This window comes from Benincasa hispida, chromosome 12 (assembly GCF_027475165.1).
Source record: "Benincasa hispida cultivar pf3 chromosome 12, pf3_genome.v1.1, whole genome shotgun sequence".
NCBI lineage: Eukaryota > Viridiplantae > Streptophyta > Magnoliopsida > Cucurbitales > Cucurbitaceae > Benincasa > Benincasa hispida.
This window is the reverse complement of record NC_143489.1, coordinates 75,691,366-75,704,603: the sequence shown is the minus strand read 5'-3', so window position 1 is coordinate 75,704,603 and position 13,238 is coordinate 75,691,366. Positions and strand designations below refer to the sequence as shown.

Here is a 13,238-nt window from a genome sequence, read left to right as displayed (position 1 = left end):
GTTATGCAATGAAATCAATCTCTCTTTTTCTCTCTCTCTTCCCTATATATCTATGACCCATACAAAAAGCAAAGGCTTCTAAGGGAGTGAATGGTCATCATGCAAAAGAGAGAAGAGGTGACCAAACAATGAAAGAGCAACAATCAATGACTTCACCCAACCAATTATGAGGTCAAAAGTGAGAAACCCACCACAATAGACACATTCATAATTCCACCAATAAAATGAATATATATATATATATAAATTAATATAATGCATCATTAAACATCATTAAACTTAAGTTGTATATTCGTATTTTGGCTCTAGGGTTTAGATGCATGAGTGCGTTCTATAAACTCTCTTACTCTACTAGTGTTTCTGATTGTGGAATATGATATTTTTTCTCTAATAATAAACCACTCTCTCCCTCTACCTGTGTATGTAACTAATAATATTGTTAGTGAACCACATAAATCTCTGATTCTTTACCATTTACGTTTTTTCTGTTTATCTTTAATGGTTGATTTCTTAACAAACATAAATTCAAACAAACTTACATAAATTGTCTCCATGAAATACTAAGATATAATAGCTAGTGGCAATGAATGTGCATTCAAAACAAGCTAGCTAAGCACACTTTTTCACCCCTTTTAATTCTTTCCCTTTCCCATCATTTTTAAAAGCAAAGCTCAAACCCACATTGAAACCAACCCAAAAACATTCTTGCTTAGCTTTCTTGTTTCAATTGAAAGAAAAGATGGGAAAAATAAAATTCTCTCTCTCTCAACTGATCTTTTGAGCTTCTTCTTTCTTTCCTTTCATGGAGATTATTGCTGATCATTGAACATATAGGTGGGATGATTCAGTAAACATTTCCTCTCCATTTCTCTTCCTTTTTTTTTTTTTTTCAATTTTTATTATTGATATATATGCATTCATATTTGGTGGAAGTTAAGGGTATGTTTGGATGCAGGGTTAGTGTGAGTGAGACACAAAAAATGGAAGAGATAAACCCTAATCCATGCATATTGGAGATGAAGAAGAAATCAACAAAGCCTCCTAAAGAGCCATTGAATTGTCCAAGATGCAAGTCTAACAACACAAAATTTTGTTATTACAACAATTACAGCCTCACACAACCAAGATACTTTTGTAAGTCTTGTAGAAGGTATTGGACTGAAGGTGGGTCCCTCAGAAATGTCCCAATTGGAGGAGGCTCAAGAAAGAACAGATCAAAATCATCAACAACAATTTCTATTTCTTCAGCTCCTTCTTCATCCTCATCTTCATCTGATCATTTCAACAACAACAACAACCCAAAATTACCAAATTACCCTTCATCTCAATTTTCTACTCAAAACCCAATTGGATTAAGAGATTTTAACCTTGCTTTCCCTAAGGTTGAAAATGTCAACAATAGTTATAATTGTGGAATTGGTAATTTTAGGGGTTTGAGTACTTTTATCCCAAATCTAATGCCAAATTCCAATAATAATAATGCTAATTTGGGGATTAATAGTAATAGTGATCAATACCCAACTGGGTTTTCTTTGCCTGATATTGATGAGTTTAAGCCAAGTTTGGGTATTCATTCTGTTGATGGGTTTGGAGATGGAAGAAATTTGCTTCCTTTTCAAGAATTGAACCAACAAACTGCTGCCCCAAATGAAGGTGATCATCAAAATGAAAGGCAACAAGGAATTAATATTTCAACTGGATATTGGAGTGGGATGCTTGGGGGTGGATCATTGTAAGGAAGTCAGCCTTTCTTTTTTTTTCCTTCCAGTTTCAGCTTTTTCAAACCCTAGATCTCCTTTTTCCTTTGATTGCCAGTTTCATTGATTGAGCTAGTATTTTTGTTCGTAAAATTTTGTTATATGTTTCTGAAAATTATATATATACATATATATGTGCTTATTTGCTGATTTTTCTTTGTTTTCTACTAATAAAATACCATTTTGTAACATCACATTCAAAGTTGCAAATGATAGAGGTGCAAAGATATAGGGTACTAAAGAAATAAATATTCTTTAAAAAGTCATTTTTATTTAAACTCTTTTGATAAAAATTGTTTAAATACCTTTTTTGAAAGTGTTTTAAAAGCTATTTTGAGTGGTTGCTAAATACTTCAAATTTTTTTTCAAAATAATTTATTTTCAAAACTAAACAAACCAAATCCACCCTCTATCTTTCTTTTCATTACATCACACGGTTTGTTTAGAGTTGAAAATGTTACTGCTTGGTTCACAAAGTTTACATATAATAATAATAATAATAATGCTTAACCTTTAGTTTTTCCAAGTCATATGAAAATGAAGTTTCAAAAGATATATATATATATATATATATATATATATATATATATATATATATATATATGAAAAGGGTTTGATGGAGTGCGATAGGAGTGAATTAGATTTAGAGAAAGTAGAAATACAGAAAAAAGGTAATCGATAAAAGGCTATATGCAATACGATCATTGATGATTGTGTCTACTTTTATCACACTTTATTTTCCATGCTTTCAAAGGATTTTAGTTTTCGAAACCACTAACAAATAAAGTCCCTTTTTAATTTCATTTTAAATTTAGTAGAGGCAATGGAATTCAAGTGATGTCGAAAAGCACTTTTGTCAAGGCCAACATCAATTAAGAGAAAAAATTAGAGTAAATATATGAGAAATACGTATGTTCACACGAGGTTTTTGGAGAAACTTATTTCGTGGAATTGAACTTGAATAGATGTATTTGACTTGGAGAAGAAAGACACCGAACATTCTTGAAGTAGAAGTTTTGGAAGAATCTGTGTATCTTCAAGAGTCTTATGTCTTCTAGGATGAATTCTCTCTAAAATTTCTGAATGTAGAATTGTTGACCACACAAATGAAGAGAGCTCCTCTATTTATAGAGTTCTCTAATAGATTTCGTGGGCTTGGACTTGGTTGACCCATGGATTTGAGCTTGATTGGTCCATGAGTTTAGTTGGCGCATGGATTTGGGCCTGACTTTTTCGAGATTCGTGTACAAAAGTGGGTGGATGAATCTTGAAAAAGATAAAGTTGGAATCGAGATACAAGTAATTTATTCTTGCCGTTGATATATTAAAATAATCAAACTATGAATTTAGTACATAAGTTTGATTAAAAATTGTTTGGGACCTAGCCAAACTTTAAGAAAAATTTCAAGTTTTCATCCCCAATTTAATTTGATTTGGAGACAAAAACTTAAAAATTTGAATTTAGAAATTTGGAATATGACCAAAGTTTAGTTTAAGAAAAATTTCAAGCTTTATCCCCACTTTAATTTGATTTGGAGCCATAAAAGATTTGAATTTAAAATAAAATTTGGAGTATCGCCAAATTTTTAATTTAAGAAAATTTTCAAGTTTTATCCCAAATTTAATTTGATTTAGAGATAAAAACTTAAGAATTTGCAAGAAATAAATTTTGGAATATGACCGAATTTTTAATTTAAGAAAAATTATAAATTTTATCCCAAATTTAATTTGATTTAGAGCTAAAAGTTTAGAAATTTTAATTTAGTATGAATTTTGGAATTGGCCAAATTTTCAATTTGAGATTAATTTTAGATTTCACCTCCAATTTATTTGACTTGCAGATAAGAACTTAAAGTGAGATAAATTGAATTTAGAATAAAATTTGGAATATATCCCAAATTTTAATTTGAAATAAGATCGAAATCAAAATACAAGAAACTTATTTTTGATTTTGACTCTATTTGATGTATCCAATTTTAGAGATGAAATTTGAATTTCCCTTGATTTTGCTTTAGGATAATTTAGATTGTCTTCGATCTAAACTTGACGACTTTATATCTAATTTATATTGAGTTGGAGATAAAAGTATAAATAAATGATATGACTTTGAGATAAATTTGGAAATATGTCCCAATTTGATTTGAGATAAATATTTACATGATGGCCCCAAGCAATTCAAATCCCAAGGATGGGCTTTATCTTGAATTCAAACACGAGATAATATAAGATTCTTTTTTTCTATTAATCATCTTCACACTTTTTTGAATTGTAGGTATTGCCACTCCTTAATTTTAAATTAAACCTCGAAGAATTCACCCAAGTTGGAGAAGGTGATTATCACTTCCAATTATCTCTTCTTCCACCGGTTCTTCTTCTTTCTTTTGTTGCCATGTTTTTTTTTTTTTTTTTTTTTTTTTTTTTAATTTTTCCGTTTCCTTTTTTCTTTCTTTTCCTTTTTTTTTCCTTCTTTTTTCTTTTTCTTTTTCCTTTTCTTTTCCTTTTCACCCACGTTATATTTTTGTTTCTTTCTTTTCTTTCGATTTTATTCTTTTTTTTTGTTTTTTTTAACTAACTTGTCTCTTGCCCTTTTTTTTACCGGAGTTAGAACGACTAAGAAAGAATTACTAGCAACCTGCAATTTGTTATTCCACCTACTCCTTCATATCTTTGCACAAAAGCTGGACTGTCTCTCTTTTTTTTTGTCTCTATATATAGATATGTACATATATTAAAAGGGGGCATTTGACATGCGACTGTCAGCTCCGCTAGCACGATCTGACTCCTGCTAGACATAGCCCCTATGTGGGTGACTGTGTAGCCAACAGGGGTGGTCGCCAGCTCTACCAATAACGATCTGACTCCTGCTAGACACAACCCCTATGTGGGCGACTGTGTAGCCTACAGGGGTGGTCGCCAGCTCTACCAACAACGATCTGACTCTTGCTAGACACAGCCCCTATGTGGGCGATGGTGTAGCCTACAGGGGTGGTCGTCGGCTTCGCCAACAACAATCTAGGCATAGCCCCTATGTGGGTGATTGTGTAGCCTACAGAGGTGGTCGCTAGCTCCGCCAACAACGATCTGACTCCTGCTAGACACAGCCCCTATATGGGTGACTGTGTAGCCTACAGAGGTGGTCGTCAGCTCCATCAACAACGATCTGACCCCTACTAGACACAATCCCTATGTGGGCGACTGTATAGCCTGTAGGGTTGGTTGTCAGTTCCAACAACAATGATGCGACTCTTGCTAGACACAGCCCTATGTGGGCGACTGTGTAGCCTGCAGGGGTGGTCGTCAGCTCTGCCAACAACGATCTGACTCCTACTAGACACAGCCACTATGTAGGCAATTGTGTGGCCTGTAGGGGTGGTTGTCAGCTGCGCCAGCAACGATTTAACTTCTGCTAGACACAGCCTCTATATGGGCGACTGTGTAGCCTGCAGGGGTGATCACCAGCTCCACCGCACTTATTTTACATTTTTTTATTTAAGCAATTTATTACTTTCCCATTTTATTTTTTTAGGGCATGGCAAGTGGTACTTTAATTATTTATATATATATATTCATTCAGAACAATTCTCTTAAGCTATGGTGTATTTCACAGTGCATCCTGACCTAGGAGAAAAATGCTTGATCATGTTAAAAGATGAAAATCAATCTTTTGAGAGTGGAATTATCCACCTGTTGGGAGAGGCGGTGTATGGAAACTTTATGCAATCTTAACCTCCCATAAACAATTCTATTTTCCCAACTCGATGGTCTAAAGAGCGACCTGTGAGGCCCAATTCATTGCTGAAGGCCTGGTTTCTAGAGTCTTCAATACATAACAAAGCTCGTATAAAAATCCAGAGTGAATTTTGGGTCATCGCATTATTAACAGTAAGAAAGTTTGATGGGGTGCCTCGTTGAAGATTCATGGAGAATTCTTTTACATCTCCCATTATTGGGAATGGTTAGAGGTCGTAGTTTCTCGTAACACAACAATACTCAAGAGGGCTCGTTTCTTTGATGTTTTTTTGGTTTCCTTATACACCTGTGATTGCAATAGCGACATTGTTCGGGCTTTTAGTGAAGCATGGTGTCCTTCAACAAATACCCTTCATACTTCATCCGGAGAGATGTCTATCTCTTTATAGGACTTGTGGAGATTAGGGGGTCTTCCCATCAAAAGTAGATTTTATGACGAAAGCATTCCTAACTGTAAGGATCTACTGGGGGCGTTCGATGAAGAAGATTGTCCAAGGAGCTGCAAATACCTATTTTTTGCATATTATCACATCGCTTCTTAACGAATAGATAGATCACTCTCGAATTCCTGTGAGTGCATGGATCTCTTTTTGGTTTACGCGTCCCAAGGTGAAGTATCCAAAGCCATCGACACGCAAGTCAAAGAAATCTTCTCGTCCTCACTCAACCCATAACCTGGATGGAGCTCCCATCTGACGTCCTGATTGATCTGAGGAGGAACTTAATTTATTTTACGGACTAGCCATCACAAAGAATTCAAGGATAAGACCTATTTGGCCATCTTTCTTTCCTGTTGGTTGTGCGTGTTCATGTTCCCTGATAAGCAGTCCTTTCTTCGTCCGAAGGTTTTTAAGGTTGTTAGTCTTATGGCGGGAGGCTATATTTTTAGCCTTGCTGTTTCTGTCTTGGCCAATACTTATAGCGAACTACGCCAAATTCACGCCGCTTCTCCCTTTGCTGGTTATTCAAACGCATGTTTTCCTTTACATTATGTTCATAGGTGGCTTGCCATTTACTTTAACACACGCTACAAAGTTTCAACGACTGTTAAGGGTCCTCTGATAGTTGAATTTTCTAGTGAAGGTGGAGCTAAATACTATACTAATTTTGAAGCTCATATACATATTCATAAGGGCAAATATGTGTCTTGGCATGTGAGTCTTCATAAAAAAAAAAATAAAATAAAATAAAGATGAACTTATGGGAGATGATGGAAAACTAACTTTTTGACTTTCGTCATTTTTTGTAAGTATTCGCTCCTACTTTTTATCCTCATGGTGTGGGTCTTCCATGGTCATTGAGACTTATAATCCTTGTCGATTTAGTCGACAACTTGGATTCTATCAAGATGTTCCATATGACTTGGGTAGGGAAGTCCCCAAAGCTAATTTCCCCAACATATTGCGATATTGGATGATATGTGTCCAAGACAATATTTCATCCCAAATGCATCTTCTTGCACGCCTGTTGATTCTGTTATAGAAATTAGTGGTTAGCAAAACATGGCACTTATCTTGAAGAAGGGATACAACATTTAGTAGATAGTACCTCTTCCCCTTCACTAAATTTAAGGTTGCCAAAAGGACTGAAAATGATATAGAAGGTAAATAGATTCACATGCTTGGAACTAGTGGACCCACTCCTGCACATACTGAAGAAAGTCATAGTAGCAATAAAGACCGTCATTGGAAAAGATCTAAAAAATCTGATAAACAACCGATATGCGAAGAAGGATTTTTTGACGAAGTTCCAGGTGTTTAACAATTTTTTGATATCACCATTCTCAAGTTACCGTTTGGTGTCGTTTTTTCCTTTTTTTCATTATCATCTATTTGCTATTATTGTTTTACTTAACTGCCTTTGCTTCGCAGTCACCTTTAGATGATTGGATTCTAGACATTGGAGAAACCTCAAAATCTTTCGTGACTTCTGATGGTTATGATTCTACATTTGCTCGCGTCGACAAATTTAAAACACCATTGGACACCAACACGACTCTAACCCATCCTCTTGTGATTAATGAGCCACTTGGGCAAGTAAAAAAAACAATGTCCATGGCTGTTCCTGAGGTCTCCAACTTTTGTGCTGTCGACGTGATTTCTGATGTTCGATGCCATGTTGTTTCGGCCATATGGGAGACCATAAATAAGAAAATCATGCACACTCCTTTTGAAAAAGTCCTTTATCATAAAGATGAAACCCGCTAGATATTTGATGCAATTTTTGACATTTGCGGTGCTAATCTTCCTCCTCTATAAAACTTTTCGATGAATATTTTTGAAATGTAGAGAATTATAACCAGTTTTAATTATTGTTTTCTTCCCAACTAAGTTAGGCAGATAAAAGTCATCGATCGAAGGAGGCCAAATTCAATTTAGAGAAGATGTTGTATGGTGAAAGTAGCATACTTGCCCAGAAGAAGGGCCTTTTCAAGTGCGTTTCTCATGCATTGCAGGAAGAAAAAGAATTGTTAACCAAGCTAGAAGCCATCAAAACTAAACATGCTGAGGTGTCTAAGCTAATTTTTGAAAGCGATGAACTTTTAAAACTGTTGAAGTTTGTGCCCTAAAGTCTCGTGTCTTGTAGTTTCTAAACAACTTTGTAAGAACGCTTGTGATGTATAATATATATGATATTTACTTCACATCTTGACTTTGCACATTTAGATGTTCTTTATTTTAACACAAACCAATAAACTTAATATCCCTGGTTGTCTTTATGTAACTTAAGCATGTATGTAGTGACATACAAGTGGATCATGTCTTAAGTGACAACCAAAATGGTCTGTAGTATATGGATATAGGAGGGAAACCTTATCCTTGTAACACTACGGACGCGGCCTGCTTTTTGGAATTGTTACAAGTGTCGTGACTTGTCATAGATGGTCTGATCTTGATCATACGTGTAGAGGACATGAGAGCGGTGGCATCCTATACAAAGAGTTTGTATAAGACCTGACCTCAAAGTGTTAAAGTTTCGTCATATAACTCCGTTCATGACTAAAACTTCACTTCACTAGGATGACCATAGGTAACATGACCTCAATCCTGAGTGAGTTAGGAACTCCTGCCATTGAGGGCAGTCCTTTGATTTGCATGAGTGCGAGTGGCCAGAGTGCAGACTCAAACCTACCACTTTGGTGATTCGTCTGATTTGGGAGTTGGGAACTCAGCTTCACAAAATGGAGTTCACTCCTTCCCCAAAGCAAGGGTAAGTAGATAGATTACTCTCTTAAGGGCTGATCCCGGGGCTTGAACGATGTGGCACTACACACCTTCTCATGGCTCAAGAGGTGTATTGTTCATTAGAGGGATCAATGGTACTTAAGGAGTAAGATGTAACTATAGGGGAAAAACAGTAAATTGGCCTGCTGTAATTATGAGCATTTGTGAAGGATCATCGTACTGATGATTGGTTATATCCAATGGACATAGAAATATATCTATGGTAAGCAGAATTCAACTGACGGTCTTTAGTGGAATGTCTGACAGTTAATAGATGGTGGATATCGTGGCTAAAGAGTTTAGTCAGCTATTCACGTATCGTTGGAGCTTCGAGCCATAGGTCCATAAGGTCCCCTTGGTAGCTTGGATACAAGTTGAGAGTCAGTTTTTGGGTCAGTTTGAAATGTTCCAATTGACAAGTGGGAGTTCGAATATATATGATATAATTAACTTTATGTATGAGATATATTAATTTGAAAGAAATTGGATATAAATATGATTTATATCTAGTGGAGGAAAAATACTATGATTAATATATGATATTAATTCATAAGTTAAAAATATGATGTGATCGTATTCATTGTTTATTAATTGGACGGTTAAATGGGTAATAGGACAATGTCTCTTCTGTTTTCATAACGGATGAGTAAGTTGAAAGATCACTTTGAGACGCTTAAATAGCTCAGCGTGTGTTAAGCATGGGATGCGCGAACATTGTGTTGAAGAGTGTCATCGCTTAGAAAATCTGTGTCTATATGATAGTGCCTAAACGATCGCTTGCCTATACGATAATTGCTGAGCGATTGCTTAACAATTACACCTGTGCACGTTATTTACTAAACGATCTTTTACCTTTTCCTAAGCGATCGTTTAGTGCCCGATATTTACTAAACGATCGTATAGATGATCGCTTAGTTTTTCCTACACGATCGTTTAGACGATCGCTTACCTTTTTCCTACAGAATCGTATACTTCACGTAAACGATCAAGCATTTTATCTATACGATAGACGAGCTTATCTCCCACTTGCTTGATCCTTGTATTCGATCTCCCTTCCTTCTTCCCTCTACCAAATCCGAACAAAGCCCACCATTTGGATTCTCACTCCAAGAATACGAGGGCTCAGAGTAGTGGTGTCATCCCTGTTTTCTTCTGTTCGTGTGGAGACTGTTCGAGGTAGACGATTGTATTTTGTTGAGCAATAGCTTACCGTCTCTGCAAAAGCGAGATTTGTTGTGAAGAATAAGTCTTCAATTGGTATGATCTCTCGATCTATTATTTATTGATACAATTTAATTATAGCATATATAATCAAATTTTCTTTTGTTAATTTGAACATTTGAAACTAACCCAAAAATTGATTCTCAACATGAATCCATTGAGCTACCAAGGAGACCTTATCGACCTATAGCATAAAACTCCAATGGTACGTGAATAACTAACTAAACTCTTTAATCACAATATCCACTATCTGTTAACTATCGAGCATTCCATTAAAGACCGAAAACTGCACTCTTCCTGCTACAAATATATTTCTGTATCCATTGGATATAACAAAACAACAGTATGATGACCCATCACAAATCACTCGTAAATACAACCGCGCTAATTTATCATTTTGCCCCTATAATTACATCTAACTTCTTAAGTACCACTGATTCCTCTAATGAACAATACATCATAGTCCTACTATGAGTAAATTCTTCTCGGGTCAAGAGAAGGTGTGGTGCCACATTGTTCAAGTCTCAGAATCAGCCCTTAAGGGAGCAATTTGTCTACTTACCCCTAAATTGGGGAAGGGGTGAATTCCCTTTTGTATAGCTGAGTTCCCAACTCCTCAATCAGACGAATCCTCAAAGTGGTAGGTTTGAGTAGACGAACTGATCACTCGCACCCATACAAATCAAAGGACCACCCTCATAGGCAGAAATTCCCAACTAACTCGGGATTAAGGTCATGTTACCTATGGTCATTCTAGTGAAATGAAAGTCTCTGTCATGAACGACGTTATATAACAAGAATAAACATTTTGTGGTCTGGTCTTATACAAACTCTTTTGTATAAAGCATCCTCGCTCGCATGTCTAATACATGAATGGATAGGATCAGACCATTTGTAGTATATTACAACACTTTTAACATTTACAAAGCAGGCCACACTCGTAGTGTAAACAGGATAAGGTTTCCCTCCTTTATCCATCTACTACAGACTATTTAGGTTATCACTTAAAGCACGATCCATTTGTATGTCATTACATACATGCTTAAGTTACAACGATAACCAGGGATCTTAGTTTATTTGTTTGTGGTTAATGCAACAAAATATCTCATATAGCAAAGACCGTAGTGAAGAAAATATCTCATATTATTACATCACAAAATGTTTGTTCAAATACACGCTTACAAACTACTGGACCCAGCGAGATTTAGGACATCAACCCCAACAATCTGCCACTTGTCCTAAAGCTAGTGGGGTGTACAAGAAAAATACAAGTACAAATCAATAAACTATGGTACAAAAGCCTAGTACTACAATACTCTCACTTGCCCTAGTCCAGCTGCGGATGGTCTCGTCGATGCACAAACATTGTAGCCGTGAGAGCCTTCGTAAACGAGTCAGCAGCATTGTGCTCCGAAGCTATCTTCGTCACTATCACGTCTTGTTGATGCACAATCTCTCTTATAAGATGGTATTTTCGCTCGATATGTTTGTCACGCTTGTGACTTCTAGGCTCTCTGGAATTCGCTACAGCATCACTATTATTATAGTAAATGATGATGGGCCTAGACCTGTCTGGAACAACTTCCAAATCAATCAGGAACTTTTTGAGGCAAGCTCCTTAGCATCTTCATAAGCCGCTACATACTCAACCAGCATAGTGGAGTCAGTGACGCACTACTGCTTAGTGCTTCGCCATATTACAGCTCCTCCGTTAAGAGTAAACACCAATCCTGAAGTGGATTTTCGAGAATCCTTATTAGTCTAAAAATCAGAGTCCATTATCTAGCAAAGACCAAAACCTTAGAACCATACACAAGTATGTAGTCCCTCGTTCTCTGAAGATACTTGAGGATATTCTTGATGACAGTCTAGTGACCCTATCCTGGATTAGACTGATATCTACTGACTATCCCCACAACGTAGCAGATGTCAGGTCGAGTACATAACATCGCATACATCAAACTACCAATGGCAGAAGCACAGGGGATTCGTCTCATTTCCTCAACCTCTTGAGGTGTCTTAGGACATTGCTCCTTAGACAATGTAATTCCATGTTGAAAAGGAAAAATGCCCCTCTTGGAGTTCTGCATCGAGTACTTGATCAACATCTTGTCAATATACGATGCCTGAGACAGTGCTAGCACTTTGTTCTTTCGATCCCGAAAGATCTCAATCCCAAGAACAAATTGAGCCTCTCCTAAATATTTCATTTGGAATTGGGTCGCTAGCCAGTTTTTAACTGATGTCAGTAAACCTACATTATTCTCAATGAGTATGATATCGTCTACATATAACACTAGGAATACTACTGAACTGTCGATGCTTTTCTTGTAGACACAAGGCTCATCAATGTTTTGGTCAAAGACATAAGATTTGATCGCAGTATCAAACTTTATGTTCCAAGATCGAGACGCCTGTTTTAGTCCATAAATGGACCGATTTAGTTTGCAACTCCTGACCTTAGGCTATGAATCCATCGGGTTGCACCATATAAATAGTCTCCTTAAGATTGCCATTTAGAAAGGCAGTCTTAACATCCATTTTCCATATCTCATAGTCATAATATGAGGCAATGGATAGAAGGATGCAGATAGACTTAAGCCTGGCAATAGGTGAGAAAGTCTCCTCATAGTCAACTCCCTCCATTTGGGTATAACCCTTTGCCACAAGTCTAGCCTTGAAGGTCTACATCTTCCCATCAACACCTCGTTTCCTCCTGTAGATCCATTTGCAACCTATAGGTTTGACCCCATCAGGTTGATCTCCAAGATCCCATACTATTGAAGTACATAGACTCAATCTCGAGATCCATGGCTTTGACCCATTCATCTTGTTAACATCCTCCATTGCCTTCTTATAAGACAACGGATCCTTAACCTCGCCATCGACTACCATAGCCAGGATTTCTGTTAAACCCCTATAACAAATAGGCGGGTTTGCAACCCTCCCACTACATCGAGGCTCCCTCAACTCTTGAGGTGGATTTGACCTACTAGATGAACTTCCATCAACAACTCTTGTTGATGTTGTTGATGTAGCAGGCTCTTCAACAATGCTTGTTGAAGTTTCAGTAGTGTCTTTGGAAAGTTCACTTAATACTATTTACTTCTCGGTCTGTGCTCCCTTATATGATCCTCCTCAAGGAAGGTATCATTTGTCGACACAAACACCCTGATTTCCTTAAGATCATAAAAGTAACCCCCTCGTGTTCCTTTGAGGTAGCCTACAAATATGCACAGCCTCGAACGTGGTTCCAATTTCTTAGAATTAGCCTCAAACACATGGG

General features: G+C 36.6%; 1 protein-coding gene across 1 annotated transcript; it reads left to right on the top strand.

Moving 5' to 3' along the window:
* Positions 1-694: 694 nt before the first annotated feature.
* On the top strand, positions 695-1,907 carry LOC120067913 (dof zinc finger protein DOF4.6-like). The gene is made up of 2 exons (XM_039019541.2): positions 695-834; positions 956-1,907. The coding sequence occupies exon 2, from the start codon at positions 981-983 to the stop codon at positions 1,734-1,736; it is 756 nt and encodes a 251-aa protein (XP_038875469.1). The 5' UTR covers positions 695-834; positions 956-980; the 3' UTR covers positions 1,737-1,907.
* The last annotated feature ends 11,331 nt before the right edge of the window (positions 1,908-13,238 follow it).